Below are 21,899 nucleotides of genomic sequence, written 5' to 3'. Positions count from 1 at the left end.
AAAGGGAAGCCCACGTTCACTGGTTATGTTATTAGCACAAAGTATGCAAATCACTTTGCCCATCTTTCTGTGGCCTACTCACATGTTAATCTTCCAGACCATTGGTTCAGAACCAGTCATGCCTGCACTGCTATGGTCATCTTATTACTTGTGCTGCTTAGATCTAATTGGTGCTGCAACTGAGGAATTATAAAGTTACATCAACAACTAGAAATATAACGTTCACCCACTTCACCCAGAAACAGTTCTCAGAGTTATCTGAGAATTCTGATGTGTTGCTGTTTTTTCAGGTTAAGATTTTAAACTCCACAGCAGTGCATATGGTATTTTCATGTACACATAACCCAAGTCCATAAAACACAGTCATCATAGGCATTTCGTTCTTATTTTAGTATCAGTTCTTCTGGAAGCACAAACCATGCTGAGACCTTATGTTCTTACTCATAGCTTCAAATTCTAGCGATAGACACCCTCTGCAATGGCTGTCACCAACTATAAGTAACTATCCTCTTAAAGCATTTACTTTCACAGTAAAACATAAACAAGGTCAAAATTAGCTTTAACCTTTTCTTAAAGGAAACATTTGCAAGTGAACCAACAGCTTGAAGTATTCTAAAGCAAAGACTACTGACCAGCTAAATCCATATTTGCATTCCAATCACAGTAAACCCAGGCACAGACAGCTTAAAACCTATGAACCATGACCTAATCATGAGGTAATGCAGCTACAGAGCAGGCAATAAGCAAACAAAACAAAAGAACTTGCATTTAAATAGCACCGTTCAGAATTATGGGATGACAGCCAATGAAGTGCTTCTGAAGTGTAATCACCATTATAATGCAGGAAATGAAGTAGCCACATTGTGCACAGGCTTCAGTCTGTCTGACATTGATGCAGTGAGCAATCTTATACCATTGCGTGAGCTGACAACAATCTTCCACCCACACCTGCTCCCCACCTCCTCCATCCCCTTTGACTACCACATTCGCAGGATTCCACACGGAAAGCTTCACTTGTAGATAATGGGGAAAACAATCAAGGAAGGATAACTCCTCCAAACTAGCTTTTGTTTCAGCATTTAGAAAACATCTGGTGTAGGGCGATTTACTTCACGATTCTCCAAGCTACAGGGAGGGAGAATATATATTCTCCAAGCTACAGGGAGGAAGGGTACACATTCTCTGAGCTACAGGGAGGAAGGGTACACATTCTCTGAGCTACAGGGAGGAAGGGTACACATTCTCCGAGCTACAGGGAGGAAGGGTACACATTCTCTGAGCTACAGGGAGGAAGGGTACACATTCTCCCAGCTACAGGGAGGAAGGGTACACATTCTCCGAGCTACAGGGAGGCAGGGTACACATTCTCCGAGCTACAGGGAGGCAGGGTACACATTCTCCGAGCTACAGGGAGGAAGGGTACACATTCTCTGAGCTACAGGGAGGAAGGGTACACATTCTCCGAGCTACAGGGAGGAAGGGTACACATTCTCTGAGCTACAGGGAGGAAGGGTACACATTCTCTGAGCTACAGGGAGGAAGGGTACACATTCTCTGAGCTACAGGGAGGAAGGGTACACATTCTCCGAGCTATAGAGAGGAAGGGTACACATTCTCCGAGCTATAGAGAGGAAGGGTACACATTCTCCAAGCTACAGGGTGTCAGTGTACACATTCTCCGAGCTACAAGGAGGGAGAATATATATTCTCAGAGCTACAGGGAGGAAGGGTACACATTCTCCGAGCTATAGGGAGGAAGGGTACACATTCTCCAAGCTACAGGGTGTCAGTGTACACATTCTCTGAGCTACAAGGAGGGAGAATATATATTCTTCAAGCTACAGGGAGGAAGGGTACACATTCTCCGAGCTACAGGGAGGAAGGGTACACATTCTCAGAGCTACAGGGAGGAAGGGTACACATTCTCTGAGCTATAGGGAGGAAGGGTACACATTCTCCAAGCTACAGGGTGCCAGTGTACACGTTCTCCGAGCTACAGGGAGGGAGGATACACATTCTTCAAGCTACAGGGAGGAAGGGTACACATTCTCCAAGCTACAGGGTGCCAGTGTACACATTCTCCTAGCTACAAGGAGGGAGAATATTCTCTGAGCTACAGGGAGGAAGGGTACACATTCTCCGAGCTACAGGGAGGAAGGGTACACATTCTCTGAGCTACAGGGAGTCAGTGTGTAAATTCTCTGGACTACAGGGAGGGAGGGTACAAGGGTACACATTCTTCAAGCTATCAGGAGGGAGAGTACACATTCTCTGAGCTGCAGGGCTTCAGCATACACATTCTCCAAGCTACAGGAAGTCAGCATAAACATTCTTTGAGCTATGGGGAGGGAGGGTACACATTCTCTGAACTACAGGGAGGGAAATACACATTCATCGAGCTATGGGGAGTCAGTGTACGCATTCTCAGAGCTACAGAGAGGGAGGGTATACATTCTGAGAGCTACAGGGATTCAGCGTACACAGCCTCCAACTACAGGGAGGGAGAGTACACATTCTCCAAACTACAGGGAGGGACTGTACACATTCTTCGAGCTACAGGGAGTTAGTGTACACATTCTCTGAGCTACAAAAAGGAAGAGTACACATTCTCCGAGCTATAGGAAATCAGTGTACACATTCTCTGAGCCACACGGAGGAAGAGCATACGTTCTCCGAGCTGCAAGAAGTCAGTGTACACATATTCTAAGCTACAGGGAGGGAGGGTACACATTCCCCGAGTTACAGAGAGGAAGAGTACACATTCTCCAAGCTACTGGTGTCAAAGTATACATTCTCTGAACTACAGAGGGTCAGAGAATATACTCCGAAATCTCAACAGGTCAGAAGCATGGACAATATCAGCTTTTGTAGTGATGGGAGCTCCATGCATCAACAAAAATATCACTTCTGTGATGCGAAACTGGATCCCATGACAAGGCAGCAGGATGCCTGGCACTGCCCAAATCTGTTGTGCTCACTGAGCCTTACTGTGTGCATCATATCTGCTGCTTCCTTGATGGTATAAAGGGAGAAAGGAACTGAGAACCTTATCCAAAATATGCCATTAACTTTTAGTAACGCCAAATGGATTATTATTACAAAGGAAATAGTTACTTTTAAAATGTTTCTGCAGTTGTGGAAGTCCTGTTTAGGCACGTCACAAACCTGTGTTCACTTTTAAACACTGGTCCTGCTGCAGAACAGAGCTGGTGAAATAAAGCTTCAGAATCACTCATTTGGCCATGGTCATTGCAATCTCTTCCCACAAAAAAACACTAACTATTCTTTAAGATCAGTTCTTCTGTAATGGATCTTCATCATGCAAGTTCTCTAGCACCACCATCCACATTCCTGATTTGGAGTAGAAAATGATTTTTGAGGAAGTTAGGGCACGTCAAGGATAAAAACATTTTCAGGGCAATGAAGGCCCAGAATGTCTTGTGATTTTGCTGGTTATTGGCGGGATGCCCACATGATCCTGTCACTAATCCGTAAGAACGCAAGAAGTAGGAGCAGGAAAAGAGCAAGAATCCAGCCTGTTGCGCCTGCTCCACCATTCAATAACATCATGGTTGATCTGGTGTGGCCAGAACTCCACTTTTCTGCCTGTCCCTATAACCCACAACTCTCTTAATCAGAAATGTGTCTAACTTGAATATATTCAATGACCCTGCCTCAGTTGCTGACTGAGGAGTGAATTCCAAACACTAACAACCTTCAGAGAATAAATTTCTCATCATTGCCATCTTAAATGGGAGACCCCCTTATTTTGAAACTAGTTCTAGACCCCCCACAACAGAAAACATTTTCTCTGCTTCTACACTGTCACCTTAAAATTTTATGTTTCAATAAGATCACCTCTTATTCTTCCAAACTCCAGTGTGTATAGGGCCAACCTGCTCAATCTTTCCTCATAAACCAGTCCCTTTTTCCCAGGGAGAAGAACAAAACATTCGTTCAAAGCCTCCGCTATTTCTTCATTCTCTGTTATTAATTCCCCAGTATCATTCTCCAAAGAACTAATGTTCACTTTAGCTACTTTTTCCCATTTTATATACTTAATGAAGCTTTTACTATCTGTTTTTACATTCCTTGTTAGTTTTCCCTCATACTTCAATTTCGTCCCTTTTTTAAGTTATTCTTTTGGTAATTTCTAACATGTTACCAATTCCCTGCCCTATCATTTATCTTTGCAGCATTGTACAGCTTTTCTTCTAATTTAATACCATCCTTAACTTCTTTAGTTAGCCACAGATGGCTTCTGGCAGAGTTTTTTTCTCCTCAATGGAATATATCTTTGTTGAGAATTATCAAATGGATGCATCTCCGCCATCTAACCTTTTAAAGTATCTTCCCAGTCCACTCGAATCAGTTCTGTCTTCACACCCTTACAATTGTCTTTACTAAATTTAAGATTCTAGTTATGGACCTATATTTCTCACACTCAAACTGAAAATGAAATTCTATCATGTTATGATCTCTCTTGCCTAGAGAATCCTTTACTATGGAGTTCTTAATTGATTCTGTCTTATTAGACATGACTGAATCCAGCTCAACAATTCCGGAGTTCCACTGAAGTTCCTCAAACTGCAGACACTTCCTGCAGATGAGGTTGCTGTGAATCACACAGTTGTCCACCCGTGCCTCCACACACTACAGCTGCAACATATCCTGTTCCAACCTGAAATATATGACCATTGGCAAATGGTACCAGAACCACTAAGCCTTTGTAACAAAACAACAATCAATTCTATGGTCACCACTTAGCGATTGTTGTCATGAGTTTACTGGTAGTTTGGAATGACAATGTAATCATTAGAATTACAGAATAACTGCCAATGGATTCAGTGCCAATTCTCCTACATCTCAGTAAGTTCATGAGCTACCCCAGGTGATAGTGAAGTCTCCAGGTTGTATCCTTAAGACCTGTTCTGAGTGAACTGATCACATTGGAAGCATTGGATAGCACTGATTAACATGAACAGAAGAGGGAATCGATCTGATCACTAAGTCATTCCAGCCTTCCACTAACTTACTGAGAAGCTGCTGGCTTTCTGGTATCTTGTTCAAATGGCCATTCTTCTCACATAAGCATGGTCATCCTTTTCAATGGATTTTTCTACCCTCTCTGGCTCTGAGGTCAATTGCAATTGCCCCACCACTGCTCCCACTGAATCAAATCATACAACACAGTACGAGGTCACTCAGCATCCCTGCTCTTACACAGAACATAGAACACTACAGCACAAACAGGCCCTTCGCCCACAAGTTGCGCCGATCACATCCTTATCTACCAGGCCATAGAACTATCTGTAACTCCCAATCCCATTAAATCCAGAAGTCTTTTAAAAGACCCCAGCGAGTTCGCCTCTACCACCACTGACGGCAGCCGATTCCACTCACCCACCACCCTCTGAGTGAAAAACTTACCCTCTTCTTCTTGTTTGAAGTGTCTATCCAACACCCTTTTGAAATTTAAAACTGAACCTGCCTCCTCCAATCTTTCAGGCAGCACATTCCAGATGGTAGCCACTTGCTGCAAAACAACATGTTTCCTCAAGTCACCTCTGGTTCTATTGTCAATCACCTTAAATCTTTATCCTCTGCTTACCAACTCTCTTACAAGTAGAAATAATTTCCCTTTCCTTACTCTGTTATAACCTTTCACCAAAAGGTGGAACCACTCATGTCACTTCCCGAGCCTGGGTGGCTCAGTAGCACTGAGTGAGACTTTAAAGGATATCCTTGAGGTATCTTGCACGAATTCTTCCCTCAGACAGCCTCCTACCTTTGCAGCTGACTCCATTGCTGGTCTCAGTCATGATGAAACCAATGGGACACACACGGGAGATTTCCTCACAGCCACCATGGTTACAGCTCATGTCACAGCCGTACTCCCCGCAACGACCAGGGAGTCCTGGTAAAGAAACAAAGACACGTATTTACATAGCACCTTTCACAACCGTAGGAAGTCCCAAAGCATTTTACATGCAAATAAGTGTTCTTGAAGTTTAGTCATTGTTGCAATGCAAATAGCATATTGGCTAATTATGAACCGAATAAGGAAACCCTAAATCAAAATGACCAAGTTTACCGATGATCCCAAATGAAGACATTAACAGCAATATTCCATTTTTTGTGGCTTTTTACACCAACACATGTCAGAACCAATGCAAATTGAACATGAATTAACAAGCACATGATACGTCAAATGAAAAGATAAGTTTCATTTTAAATCAGTGACGTTCAACCAAGGCTAGTGAGTCGGCTGCATGAGTGGCCCTCCTTCATGTCAATGGGCCACAAGATTGAAGATTGACTAACTTTGACTCCATTCTTCAATATATTTAATACATGTCAAATATTTCCTGGAAGTACCCAATTAATTCCTATATTGATGGAACTGTCATTAATTTCAAATGGTAAAAATAAAAGAAATATTTATGCTTTGGACACAGTGGGAATGCATGGCTCCTCATTGTCAATGTTGTGTGCAATTAGCATTCACCTCATTTCACATTCCTTTGTGTGCCTATCAGTAGAAACAAAAACTAGGCAGATGGAAATCAGTGAAACGTGGCAACTCTACACATGGGCTCCCAGACTGCACTCAGAGCATAGATGGGCCGCATTGCCCACCATTGCTTTAAATGGTTGACATAACAAAAATATATCTTACTCATTTGCATCACTGCTTGCACATGATGTTATGCCACTATGCAGTTCCACAGTATGCTGTTCTTTATTCACACAGGCTAGGGTAAGAGTCTTATTTGACACCAGTAGAATATTGATTTTACATGTTTGATTATCAACCAAAAAGCACACTTTCAAAATAATCAATAGTTCTCAAAATCAGGCAATTTTTAAAAACTTATTTGTTTGTGCAATGTGTGCACCATCGGTAAGGTTAGCATTTACTATCTTACTGATCTAACATTTGCAGTGCTAGTGTGAGCCACCATCTCGAATGCTGGAGACTGTATGGTGAACACACAATGTCTGCTGGTTACTATTTCAATATTCTGAATCAGCAACAATGAAGAAATAGAAATATCTTCCAAGTGCAGATGGTATGCTATTGGGCAGTGGTTGTGTTTCCATGGGGGAATCCAGAAGTCAGAGATCAGAGCTTGAAAATAAAGGGTAAACCTTTTTTAAGACTGAAGTGAGGAGAAATTTCTTCACCCGGAGAGTGGTGAGTCTGTGGAATTCACTACCACGGAAAGTAATTGTGGCCAAAACATTGTCCGATTTCAAGTTTATTTATTAGTGTCACAAGTAGGCTTATATTAACACTGCAATGAAGTTACCGTAAAAATCCTCCAGTGGCTACACTCTGGCGTCTTTTCAGGTACACTGAGGGAGAATTTAGCATGGTCAATGCACCTAACCAGCAAGTCTTTCGGATTGTGAGAGGAAACTGGAGCACCCACAGATAAAGCTTTTGGGGCTAAAGAGATCAAGGGATATGGGGGGGGGGCGGTAAGGAGGGATCAGGGTATTGAATTTGATGATCAGCCATGATCATAATGAATGGCGGAGCAGGCTCGAAGTATCAAATGGCCTTCTCCTACTTCGATCTTCTATATATACGTCTATGTAACCTACTGCTCCCTTGATCTTTTGGGTGACAGATGAGAGTTTGGAGCATGCTGTCAAAAAATTTGTGACTAGTTGCTGGAGGTGGTGCACACTGCAGCCACATTGCACTGGTGAAGCGAGTGAATGTTTAAGGTGCTGGATCATGTGGGCTGCTTTGTCCTGGATGGTGTCATGTGGCTTGAGCACTGCTTTAGCTGCGCTCATGCAGGCAAGTGGGGAGCATTCCATCACATTCCTGACCTGTGCCTTACAGATGATGGCAAGGCTTTTGGGAGTCAGAAGGTGAGTTTTACTAACTGTGGAATGGATTGAATTGTTTGAAAACTGACATGAGATCAAGGTGGGCCAAACATCTCGCACTTCTGACTGACAATGGTTGCAAATGATTCTGTCTTGTTTTTGCGCTGAATTGCTGAATTCCAGTATTGTTGAGGATGGAAATGTTCATGGAACCATATCCTCCAGTTAGTTATGTAATTTTGCACCACCATTAATAACTAAAGATGACAGGACTTCAGAACTTTGGCCTCATTGGTTTCTTGCAAGAACGCTTAGCTACATCTATTGCTTTTGGCGATCAGCATGCATCAAGCCCTGGGTTAACACTTCATTAGTTTGGCAGCTCATTTTCAGCACTTTGTGCTGTTCTCCCCTCATTGAGGCAAAATTAGTCCTCGGACTGACAGTAATGGGATACGAGGTTACAGATTGTGGGGAATACAATTCTGCTACAGCTGATTGCCCAGTCTTGAGCTGCTCAATCTGTGTTGAATCTATCCATTTAACATGGCAGCGGTGCCACAGAACATAATGAAGATGAATCTTTTCCAAAGGACTCTGCAGTGGTCAATGCTACCAGTACTGCCATGTATAAGTGCATTGTGATGATTTTGATTTGATTGATTTATTACTGACAAATGCATTGGGATACAGTGAAAAATATTGTTTCTTGTGCTCTGCAGACAAAGCATACCGTTCATAGAGTACATAGGACAGCAGGAAGGGAGAGAGTGCAAAACGTAGTGTTACAGCCATGGCTAGGGTGTAAGGAAAGATCAACTTAATATAAGATAGATCAATTCAAAAGTCTGATGGCAGCAGGAAAGGAGTTGTTCTTGAGTCAGTTGGTATGGGATCTCAGACTTTTGTATCTTTTTCCCGACAGAAGGTGGAAGACAGAATATCCGGGATGCATGGGGTCCTTAATTATGCTGGCTGCTTTTCCAAGGCAGTAGGGAGTGTAGACAGAGTCAATGGATGGGAGCTGGTTTGCGTGATGGACTGGGCTACATTCACAATCCTTTGTTGTTTCTTGTGGTCTTAGACAGAGCCACACCAAGCTGTGATACAACCAGAAAGAATGTTTTCTGTGGTGCATCTATAAATATTGGTGAGAGTCGTAGTGGACATGCTGAATTTCCTTAGTCTTCTGAGAAAATAAAGGTGTTGGTGGGCTTTATTAACTATAGAGTCAGCGTGGAGGGACCAGAACAGGTTGTTGGTGACCCAGACACCTAGAAACCTGAAGTTCTCAACCATTTCCACTCCACCACCATTGATGCAGGCAAGGATATGTCCTCCACTACACTTCCTAAAGTCAATAACTATCTCCTGGTGAGGGCTAGGTCAAGTAAGGTTTTTCCCTCATGCTGGTCCTTCCACCACTTGCCACAGGCGCTATGTACGAGCTATGTCCTTCAGTGCTTGGCTAGTTTGGTCACTAGAGGTGCTACCTAGCCTTCTTTGTTGATGGACGTTAAAGGAGTATATTCTGTGTCCATGCTATCCTCAGTGCTTCTTCCAAGTGTTCAATATGGAGCAGGATTGTACCAGCCAGTGGTTTCCTTATGTTTGGCATGGTGTCAGAAGACTTTACAGAATCCAGAATCAATATTAATCCCACACTCATTCTCTCCCAACTGCATCTGTCCTACCAGTGGACTGAGGCATATGATTCTGAGAGTATGGGTGTGTCAAGCCTGCTGATTCACGAGTCACAGCTACCTCCCTCATTTTTAACAAAAATCACAATATCCCCAGATATTGAAGAAGATTTTGCAGGATCAGCTAGGCCCATGTCCCTTTGTCCCTTCTGAATGCGATAGCCTCAGTTGATGTTGAGTGGTCTGCCTGTTTTTATTATTTTTTCATGGGATGTGATCATTACTGGCGAGGCCAGCTTTTGCTGCCGATCTCTATTTGTACTTGAGCTGCCTTCTTGAGCCGCTGCATATCCGGGTGAAGTGGTTCACCCACAGTGCTGTTAATAGTGACAATGAAGGCATGGCGATATAGTTTCAGATCAGGATACTGTGTGGCTTGGAAGGGAACTTCCAGGCAGTGGTCTTCCCATACGTCTGTTCCTCTTGTCCTTCTAGGTGATACAGGTCAGAAGGTTTGGAAGTTGCTGTCAAAGAAATCATGCTGAGATCTGCACATGGTACACACTGCTACCACTATGTGCAGGTGATGAAGGGACTGAATGTTTAAAGGTGCTGGATAAGTGTCATAAGTGGGCTGGATGTTGTTGAGTTTGAGTGTTTTTGAAGCTGCACCCATCCTGGTATGTGGAGAGCATTTCTTTAAAGGCGGCATGGTAGCACAGTGGTTAGCACTGCTGCTTCACAACTCCAGGGACCTGGGTTCAATTCCCGGCTTGGGTCATCATCTGTGTGGAGTTTGCACATTCTCCTTGTGTCTGCATGGGTTTTCTCTGGATGCTCCGGTTTCCTCCCACAGTCCAAAGATGTGCGGGTTAGGTTGATTGGCCATGCCAAAATTGCCCCTTAGCGTTCTGGGATGTGTAGGTTAGAAGGATTAGTGGGTAAATATGTAGGGATATATGGGTAGGGAATGGGTGGGATTGTGGTTGGTGCAGACTCGATGGGCCAAATGGCCTCTTTCTGCACTGTAGGTATTCTATTCTATCTTATTATACTTCTTGTTTGATTAAATTGAGTGACTTGCTAGCTCATTTCAGGGGCAAGTTTAATAGCATTGGCATGAGTCTAGTCCAGGCGAAGGAAGGACTGCAGATTTCCTTTCTGAAAGGACTTTCATGAGCCAGTCAGGTTTTTATAGTAATGCCATTACTGATGTTCTGTTTCTCTTCCAGATTTATTTAATTATCTGCATTCAAATTCCCAAACAGCTACAGTGAGGTCTGAACTCATGGTGACACAGTGCTACCTCACAGTGCCAGGGATCTGGGTTCAATTCCCGACTTGAGTTGCTGCCTGTGTAGAGTTTGCATATTCTTCCCGTGTCTGTGTGGATTCTCTTTGGGTGCTCTGGTTTCCTCCCACATTCCAAAAATGTGTGGGTTAGGTGGATTAGTCATGCTAAATTGCCCCTTAGTGTCACGGGGACTAGCTCTGGTCAATGCATGGGATTATGGGGATAGGGCCTGGATGGGATTGTGGTCAGTGTAGACCCAATGGGCTCAATGGCCTTTTTCTGCACCATAGGATTCTATGATAACTCTCTATGATGTCAGCCCAGGCCTCTGGATTCCTAGTCTGGTAATCTAACCACTATGCTGCTGCAACTAGCTCAGACTAAGACACACAACAGCATTGTTAACTCCAATGTTAGCAATGCAAAAGGTCTTTTCGCCTTCAGTCTCGGCATGCATCAAACAGGCATGTGCAAAACTCAGCAATCCTAACAAGGCCCCTGGGCCCACAAGTAAAGTATCTGAGGAAATGGGTCATAAATTTGGTCAGCCTTTTTTTAAAGGAAAACGGAAATAGTGATAGGGGAGGACAAATGTAACAGCAGTTTATTACTGAAAAAGACATATAGATAGCCCTGGAAACCAATAGCTGGTTAGTCTTTTATCTGCAATAATTGAGTATTGCAAGTAATGCTAACGCACATTTTTCATACTGAGGATAAAAGGCAAACCATATATTCCACACTTTATAGTTTCAAATAATTATTTTAATAAAAACCATCACTGTGCTCTGAATAAACCTGTTGGAGTGATTAAAGCAACCCCATGGTTATAGCTCTGAAGAAAAGGGGTATGGACTCGAGACATTAATTCTGCTTCTCGCTCCACAGATTCTGTTAGATCTGCTGAGTTTTTCCAGCACTTTTCTGTTTTTGTTTCTGATTCCAGCATCCGCAGTACTTTGCTTTTATCGTACCATGGTTACAGATAATGCCTTTGGTTTGAGTATCAGGTTTTATGATTGGAATAATTATTTTTCCTCATATCTTTGAGGTGATAAATTATTCTGAGTGTGCTTTCAAAGCTACTTTGTTATCATATGAATCACCAGTTGAAAAAACTGTTTGAATTTTAGGGATCTTAAGTTGAAGTTTGTTTTAATGATAACTTCAGTTATCCAAAGCCAAAATAAATAATGTTAATTGAAAGTTAGGTCTACTCTCTTTCAATCTCTTTTTCTTGTTCACACATAAATTCAATAAGTGCATTTCATTTAATATTTATGCAAGTTATCTATTCTGTAAGATGGTTCTTATTTTAGGCGATATTTTAAAAAGCTTCTTCAGGTTAATAAAAAAGTTGCTGGCTCCTGGCCTAGAGAAATGTAGACAAAAGGAAGGAGTCAGCATTGCTCTGAAGTAGAGAGGCCTCACATGGCAAACCTGTTGGCTACTTCGAGAAGACAATGGACAATTTGCATAGCGGAAGATGGTTTTAAGATTTCAGCAAAACTGGGTGGGAGATCCAACAAGGCGCAGAAAAAGGAGGGGGTGGTGGTGGTAGTGGTAGTGAGGAGGTCATTCTTAAGTTGGCTTGCTTTTATGGGCGTCATGGTGGTGCAACGGGCAGCACGGTGGTGCAATGGTTAGCATTGCTGCCTCACAGCATCAAGAACCTGGGTTCAATTCCAACCTCGGGTCACTATCTGTATGTAGTTTGCATGTTCTCCCCGTGTCTACATGGGTTTCCTCCAGGTGCTCTGGTTTCCCAATAGTCCAAAGATGTTCAGGTCAGGCTGATTGGCCATAGCAATTATCCCCTTAGTATCAGGGATGTTAGGAGAGTAAATACATCAAGTTAAGGGGATAGGGCCTAGGTGGAATTGTTGTCGGTGCAGGCTCGATGGACCAAATGGCCTCCCTCTGCACTGTAAGGATTCTATGATTCTTGTATGAAGAAGCAAAAGGCTATTTCGTCAGCAGTTGAATCCAAATGGAAGAAGGTGTTTCTTTGGGTGCCTCTGGAGTGAGTGTGAGAACAGCCACTGTTTACATTGGATATGCATAATTTGGAAGTGAGGACAGAAAATAACATTTTCCACTGATGGTAACAAATGGCAAATAACACGGAACAAGTGAACCAGAGGGAGGAGGAAAATAAAAGCAGAAAAGGCTGAAAATACTCAATGAGTCTGGCAGCATCTGCAGAAAAACAGGAGTCAGTCAACTCTCCAAGCCTTAAACCCTTCCTTGATCTGAAGAAGAGTTTACTTAAGGCCTGTCATTCTATCTGGTTCTTGCTTTTCCATTGAGGTGGCCTGTCCTGCTGAGTATTCCCAACTTTTTCCCTTTTATGTTCAGACTTCCAGCATGTACAATTTTTCACTCTTTGCAAAACCAGAAGAATTTGGTTTAACTAGACAATTGCATTGGTGTCATTGAATGAGGACAGATACAAGGCTGGGGAGGCAAAATAAGCCGTGGAAATATGAAATGAATAACAACATAACTACAGGACATCATATAGAAGAGGCATCTGAGATACGCATTAAAAGCACTGGGACAATGTGGAACATTAATGAAGAAAGCAAACAAGTTTTGGGGTCCATAGAGAGAAGGACAGAACATAAATCACAAGGGGTAAAATTGTGCTTGTATAGTACCCAATGTGGCCAAGTACCACTCAGTTTTTTATCCCATGTGGCAATGTCTTTGCCCCCTGAAACATCAAATCACAAATTTGGTCACTACTTTCTGTTTTGCACCACCTTAATTAAGGGCTTGGTTACAGATAGAGAATCAATGGGAGGGGAGAGGTACCATGACATGTGCTGGCACCTGAGAAGGTGTAGCATGGAATACCTCATAATTTATTGACAGCATCATGATTGCAACACTCACCTCATAGAACGGAATCCCTACAGTGCAGAAGGAGGCCATTCAGCTCATCAAGTCTGCACCGACTCTCTAACAGAGCATCTTACCAGGTGCTCTCCACCACCTTATCCCTGTGACAGCCCACATTTTACCATGGTTCATCCATCTAATCTACACATCTTATTACAATAAAGAGTAATTTAGCATGGCCAATCAACCTAACCTGCACATCTTTGGGCTGTGAGAGGGAACCAGAGCACTGAGGGGAAACCCACACAGGCATGGGGAGGATGTACAGGCTCCACACAGAGAATCACCCAAGGTTGGGATCAAACCTGGCGCTGTGAGGCAGCAGTGCTAACCACTATGCCATAGTCATCTCCTCTTAAATCATCAGTACTGAATCTTGACTTCCGTTACCTACAGATCACCAAAAAAGCTGTTTTAATTGAATCTTTGAGGTGCTGAGAAATACTTGGGTGAATTTCAGAGCCACTTATTCCGAGGTCTGAACACACAGCCCTCAACACTCTGCTACCCAAAGCATCTGTTGCAATAATTACAACTTTAAGGCTCAAAATCTTGCCTTTGATAAGTTACCAGTGGTTCTCCTGAACACCTTTATCTCTCCAAATCCTTTTAAACCCATTTTAAAAATCCAATCCTTTGACAAAGTTTGTGGTAAACCTCTGAACCTCTCGTTCTTCGGCTCAGCATCCGCCTTTTGATTATGCCTCTGTGAAGCACTTTTAAAAGTGCTAAAAAAAAATGTTATTGCCATTAACAAATAATTACTCACCAGTTAGGCCTAAATATTTTGAAGTGATGCAAGTGCGCCCATTGGCCAAGAGCTGGTAACCCTGATAACAGAGACACCTGTAGCTACCGATATTGTTCTTGCAGATTTGCTGACAAAGACTCGACCCTCCATATCGGGAACATTCATCCACATCTAAACACAAACACAAGGAGGCAAGTTGTTATGTGACATAGCCAAGCATTTCTGGTTATGTAGCTCATGCTCAGAACCACGCAATGTAGGCTGTGTGTATGATGAACAATAGATACTTTATTTTCTTATTATCTGGGACAAGACAATACGCCACTGCTCTTCAAATGGAAATTGGCTAATACAATAAATGCATTTAAGATATTTTTCTTTCCTCCTCTGCACCAAGAATTGGTGCAGTGCAGAGAATTGGTGGGCGGCATGGTGGCACAGTGCTGTCTCACAGTGCCAGAGACCTGGTTCAATTCCCGGCATGGGTCTCTGTCTGTATGGAGCCTGTACATTCTCCCTGTTTCTGCTTGGGTTTCCTCAGGGTGCTCCAGTTTCCTCCCACAGTCCGAAAGACACACTGGTTAGGTGCAATGGCCATGTTAAATGCTCCCTCAGTGTACCCAAACAGGCACCGGAGTGTGGTGACTAGGGGATTTTCACACTAACTTTATTACACTGTGAATGTAAGCCTACTTGGGACACTAATAAATAAACTTTAAAAACTTCAAACCTTTAAAAAATAATTCTCGGTTTCCCAATTCTTGAGTTTCCACAACGATTGGATCATGTTTATTATTGTCATGTATTGAGATATGGTGAAAAATATTGTTTCTTGTCCACTATACAAAGCATACCGTTCATAGAGTACATGGGGAGGTGGACAGAAGAGGGTGCAGAATATAATGTTACAGTCCAGCCAAGGTGTACAGAGGTCCAGTTTCTGTAAAGTGACATAAAAGAAAAAACATGGGGGTCTTAATCTGTTTCTCTGCAAGAAAGTAGAGGGGAAAAGGTTAGAGGGCAAATCAAGGCACTGTTACCTATGCTGATGCACCTCTGAGGGAAGATGCTGTTCTGCTCAAAGACCCAGGGATGTTCCATTTTATTCTATGGGGCATAATATGATACACAGATGGGAGGGGAATCATTTATACATTCTCCATTTCATTTTCGGGGTAAACGTAAAGGACAAATATTTATTGTCATAAACATATGGTGCTGCCATCCTGCATAAAGCAGTTAGCAAGCTACCACAACAATTAATAGAATTCATCCTTTTTGTTCTGGCCCACGTTGTGGAAACTCTAGTCTTGGGCAACCTATAATTCTCTTGCTCTGTTCCATAATGTTGTAGTTCTGATGTGAATTCAGACACTAATCAGTTATCTTTGAGGAGTAAATGAAATGGTCTCTCCAATGGGAAATATACTATCCAAAGTTACATCTTGTAGAACAGCTCATGCTGTGATAAATTAACCTACTGAGTTTATAAAGTTTGAACGACTGATTGCTATGCTCGGTGTACAAATACAAATTGCTTCAAAACAAGAAAGATTCAGAGAATTGCATGACATGTTGACTTCAATGTTCTTTTTCAGTACACAGGGATTCGAGGCGAAAACATGGCCCTTTGTGGAATGTTTGAATTGGCTACGAATGAGTGCAAACTAGTGTCCTGAAGAAAAGCAGTACGTGAGAAGTTCTTTGACAGAAGGCAGGAGGGATGTTTGAGAGAAGATGCAAATAGTATTCCCCTACAAAAGTCCTAGTTACACTATCCATTACAATCATGCTGCTTACTTATGAGCTGAGGTGCTACATGTTGGTCCCACTGCTACATTGTCCTTCATTGTCTATTGGTAAGATGTAATCAGTTAAGAGGTCATTGTATTTGAATGGCGAGCCTCTTTATTAAATATGCCTTTTGGGATTCTGTAGCAGAATGTCAAGGTGTGGCCACGAGGATCATTGAAAGATAGCTTAGCATCTTGCTTCCAATTTTGGATAACTAGACATTGCTATTTTGCTCTTAGATTATTGCTTAGACAGATTTAAATGGAATGACTGCTTTTGTGTGATAAATATTTACAGCTCTGTTTGGACAATTTACTTGTTTTTAAACAGATGTGGAGGCAAAGCTGTGTTTTGGGAGAAGATTCCTCCAACTATCTTATTCAACAGATACTAACAGATTTCAATATATATTACTTTTTATAAGAAAAAGTACATACCTGAGCCACAGCAACTGTGTTTCAAAATTAAAATTATTTCATGCTTTTGGACAAAGTTCCCTAATTAGAAATTAATTAAAATGCATTTGAATAAACTGCAACATCTGTTTTAACATTGCAAAGAGTACACTTGCAGTACAAATTTTACATTGCCTGTTATTACTGTACTTTCCTTGGGGAGATGGGCTTGGCAGGAAAGCAAATCGGAAATTTATACATGGGCTGTGAATTATTTTCAAAGCATTTAAATTTATGGTCCAACAATCGTTTACAAACTGCACCATAGCCTCTGGTGTGCTCTGTTATCAACTTACCCTGCCAAACAAGAGCGTGAGGTTGGAAAATTGCCACTTTCATATCTTTATGATATTTAGCGTGAAGTCCAGCCAATGCCCTCCATACCAGGCAACATCCTGATAAATCTTTTCTGTACCCTCTCCAAAGCCTCCACACCCTTCTGGTAGTGTGGCAACCAGAATGGAACACTATATTCCAAGTGCAGCCTAACTAAGGTTCTATAAAGCTGCATCATGACTTGCCAATTTTTAAACTCAATACCCCAGCCAAGGAAGACAAGCATGCCATATGCCTTTTCGACAATTTATCCACCTGCATTGCCACTTTCAGTGATCTGTATACCTGTACACCCATATCCTTTTGCCTATCAATACTCTTAAGGGTTCTGCCATTTACTATATTAGACTTTCCAAAATGCATTACCTCACATTTGTCCAGATTAAACTCCATCTGCCATCCCTCTGTCCAAGTCTCCAGCTGTTCTAAATCCTGCTGTATTCTCTGATAGTCCTCATCACTATCTACAAATCCATCAACCTTTGTGTCATCCGCAAACTTACGAATCAAACCAGTTCTATTTTCCTCCAAATCATTTAGATATATTACAAATAGCAAAGGTCCCAGCACTGATCCCTGAGGAACGCCAATCAAATGAATGTCAAAGCCCTCCATTCAGAAACACACCCTTCCACTGCGACCCTCTGTCTTCTTTGACTGATGATATGGAGATACCAGCATTGGACTGGGGTAAACACAGTAAGAAGTCTCGCAACACCAGGTTAAGTCCAACAAGTTGTTGGACTTAACCTGGTGTTGCGAGACTTCTTACTGTTCTTTGACCGAGCCAGTTTTGTATCCACCTTGCCAGCTCACCTCTGATCCCATGCGACTTCACCTTCTGCACCAGTCTGTCATGAGGGACCTTGTCAAAGGCCTTATTGAAGTTCATGTAGACAACATCCACTGCCCCACCCTCATCAATCACGTTCGTCACTTCCTCGAAAAACTCAACCAAGTTTGTGAGACACACCTCCTTTTCACAAAGCCACGTTGCCTCTCACTAATATGTCCACTTAGTTCTGTCTCGAAGAATCCTCTCCAATAATTTCCCGACCACTGATGTAAGGCTCATCAGTCTGTAATTACCTGGATTATTCTTGCCCCTTTTCTTAAACAAAGGAACAACATTGCTACTCGCCAATCCTCTGGGACCTCTCCTGTAGCCAGTGAGGATACAAAGATTTCTCTCAAGGCCCCAGCAATTTTCCCCCTTGCCTCACTCAGTATTCTAGGGTATATCCCATCAGGCTCTGGGGACTACCTTAATGTTTCTCAAGAATCACAATACCTCCTCCTTTTTGATCTCAACATGACTCAAACAATCTACACATCCTTTCCCAGACTCATCATCCACCCAATCCTTCTCTTTGGTGAATACTGGTACAAAGTACTCATTAAATACCTTGCCCATTTCCTCTGGCTCCACGCATAGATTCCCTCCCTTGTCCTTGAGTAGGCCAACCCTCTCCCTGGCTACCCTCTTGTTCTTTATATATGTATAAAAAGCCTTGGGATTTTCCTTAATCCTGCTGTCCATTGACATTTGAATGTACAAATTTAAAGATATAAAAGTGATTTATATATCTTTCTTTCTTTTCATGAAAAAAGCAGTTAAAATTAAAAGTTGCTGTTCAGCAAATGTGCATTGTACGCATTGTTTCATTGCCATCTCATTTGTTCTTTGGGCTGGAATCCATTAATAAACTTTGAAATGTATAGTGGTGTTGAAAGTTTAATTTCAGTTCTACAGTTGACTTCAAGTCAAAAGTTGTTGAATGTTTTATTATAGGTTTATTAAAACCTATTTATTTTTATGAGGAGAGGGCATGGCGGTTGAGGTTGACTGGTGTGGAAATTGTGTAATGAAATATTCAGTCAGCTTTCCTTCGTGTTGAGTGAGTGGGGGAGCATTTGGTGTGCGTTGGATTTGTATCAGCACATTTTTTATGCCGGGGTCATAAACTATTAAACAAAAGCTTTAACGCTTTCACATTTAATAAAGTGATATTTATTCTGTTGCTTTTCCATTCCATTCATATTAACCACAGCTTCTGTTTGAGCACGGCTTCAAGAAGTGATGACATTGCCTTCGGAATATTGCTCACCAAACCGTAATATGTTGTGATTCCAGATGGAAATTCATCAGATTCGGTGCTCATTTAACGGTGTTAAAATATTGCCAGATTTCAATTGTAATGATTTTTGAACATTAACCATTAATGAATAATATAGTTGGAGAAGGCTGGAGCAGAATGGAAGGTCAAAGATAGGTCAGAGCTACAGGGAGACTGACAAAGATGATATGAACTTATGTCCAAGTGGGTGTTAATACTGCCATTAAGGACACTTAGGCCCTCACCCACAACTCTGTTCTCCATTACATTGATGACTGTATCAGTACCATTTAATGATTTTGTTTTGGCCTAGAAAAAATGTGTCAATTTTGCTTCCAATTTCCAACTCGTTCTCATCTTCACGTGGTTTATCTCTGGCATTTCCATCCCTTTCCTTGACCTCTCCATGTCTGCTTCTGGTGAATAGACTGAATACCAATATTCATCACAAACTCACTGACTCCCACAGTTACCTCAACTACAGCTCCTCACACCTGCTCCCTGGAAGAGCTCCAGTACAGTTTCTCTACCTCATCTGTCACATTTGTTCCAATGAGGCCATCTTTGAAAGCAGCATTTTGGGCATGTCTGCTTTTTTCTTCAACCGAGGCTCCCTGTCCCACTGTGGTTGACAGGGCACTCAACTGTGTCCAACTCATTCCCCAGACCTCTGCCCTCACCCTTTCTTCACTCTCCCAGAGTCACCCTTGTCCTTATTTTTTTACTCCACAGCCTCCTCATTCAAACAATCATCCTCCATCATTTCCGCCAACTCCAGCATGATGCCACCACTAAACACACCTTCCCTACACCCCTTCTGTCAATACTCTGCAGGGACCACTTACTCTGTGAAACTCTGACCCATCCTCCATTGTCTCAACCATTGGGTGCAGCATAGTGGTACAGTAGTTAGTATTGCTGCCTCACAGCAATAGGGACCCAGGTTCAATTCCAGTCTTGGGTCACTGTCTGTGTGGACTTTGTACATTCTTGCCATGTCTGCATGGATTTCCTCCAGGTGCTCTGTTCCTCCCACGTCCAAAGGTGTGTAGGTTAGGTTGATTGACCATGCTTAATTGCCCCTTGGTGTTAGGGGATTAGCAGGGTAAATAAGTAGGATTATAGGGATAGGGCCTGGGTGGAATTGTTGTTGGCGCAGACTCGATGGGCTGAATGGCCTCCTTTGCATCGTAGGGATTCTATGATTCATTCTCTTCCCACAACACCTTCTCCTACAATTGTAGAAGGTGCAACACCTGCCTGTTTACCTCCTCCCTGGCCAAGGCCCCAAAGCACTCCTTTCAGGTGAAGCAGCATTTCACTTGTATCTCCTTCAATTTAGTCTACTCTATTCGCTGCTCCCTATCAGTCTCCTCTACAGTGGGGAGACTAAATGCAGGCTGGGTAACCAATTTGCAGGACACCTTTGCTTTGCCCACAAACATGATCCCAATCTTCCGGTTGCTTGCCATTTCAACTCAGTACCTTGCTCCCATGTACATTCTCAACCTGCTTCAATTCTGCAGTCCAATGCAAACTGAAAGAACAACACTTCACCTTCTGATTAGTCACATTACAAACGTCTGGAACACTGAGTTTAATAACTTTGGACCGTGACCTTTCCCCTGCATCTTGATTCCACCCTCTCCCCTCTTTATTTTGTTTTTTAGTTCCCTTGGTTTGCCCCAACGGAACCCTACTCCTTCCTCATTTGGCCACCTGTCCTTGTTGCTTAGTTTTGCTCCCACTGAGTATTGGCCTTTGTTGTCCTAGTAACACATTTTGTTATCTTACCTTTGTCACTATTAACACTCTTCAATCTTCAATGGCACCATTAACATCCCCTTTGTCTTGTGCCATTACCGCTTTGTCAATCTCTCTGTAGCTCCAACCGATCCCTGACTATCTATTCTTCCCCACTCCCTCTCCAACTATATAATCCATTACATTTCTATTCCCTTTCAGATCTATGGAAGGGTCATATGGCCATGATCATGATAAATAGTGGAGCAGGATCGATGCACTGAATGGTCTCCTCCTGTTCCTATCTTCTATGTTTCTGTCAAATATGAACTGCAGCATTGAAGGCAGTCCATAGGAGATTCCCAGGCTCATTCCTGGGATGAGAGAGCTGTCCTATCAAGAAAGACTAAAAAGACTGGATCTGTATCCTTTGTTGATTAGAAAGTGACCTTACTCAAACATATAAGATCCTGAGGGGGCTTGACAGGGTAGATGGTGAGATGTTTTCACTACTGGGAGAGTCTCATAGAAGGGGACATAGCTACAAAATAAAGGGTTGGTCATTTGTAACTGAGGTGCATAGAAATTCTTCTCACAGAGGGTAGTGAATCTTTGGAATTCTCTGGCACAAAGGATCATAGAATCATAGAAATCCTACAGTGCAGCAAGAGGCCATTTGGCCCATCGAATCTGCACTGACCACAATCTCACCCAGGCCAACCCCCATATCTCGACATATTTACCCATTAATCCGTCTAACCCACACATCTCAGGACTCTTAAGAGGCAATTTCATTTTAGCATGACCGATCAACCTAACCCGCACATCTTTGGACCTGGAGGAAACCCATGCAGACATGGGGAGAACATGCAAACTCCACACAGACAGTTTTTGAAGCCAGGAATCGAACCCAGGTCCCTGGAGCTTTGAAGCTGCGATGCTGACCACTGTGCTACCATGCCGCCCATATCATGGATCATGAAGGCTGGACCATTAGAGATATGTAAAGTGGAGGTA

General features: G+C 42.5%; 1 protein-coding gene across 1 annotated transcript in view; it reads right to left on the bottom strand.

The window, feature by feature from the left end:
- LOC145344465 (kielin/chordin-like protein) overlaps positions 1 to 21,899 on the bottom strand; it is a 304,857-nt gene that overhangs the window by 172,070 nt on the left and 110,888 nt on the right. The window contains exons 6-7 of the mRNA XM_080191611.1: positions 14,456 to 14,608; positions 5,789 to 5,917 (exon numbers count right to left, since the gene is read on the bottom strand). Of these exons, the coding sequence (XP_080047737.1) occupies positions 5,789 to 5,917; positions 14,456 to 14,608 (282 nt within the window). The remainder of the gene's footprint in view (positions 1 to 5,788; positions 5,918 to 14,455; positions 14,609 to 21,899) is intronic.

Source organism: Carcharhinus amblyrhynchos, chromosome 6, assembly GCF_965287045.1.
Source record: "Carcharhinus amblyrhynchos chromosome 6, sCarAmb.v2.hapA, whole genome shotgun sequence".
Taxonomy (NCBI): domain Eukaryota; kingdom Metazoa; phylum Chordata; class Chondrichthyes; order Carcharhiniformes; family Carcharhinidae; genus Carcharhinus; species Carcharhinus amblyrhynchos.
The sequence above is the reverse complement of the archived record's forward strand: the minus strand, read 5'-3'. Positions and strand labels throughout refer to the sequence as shown.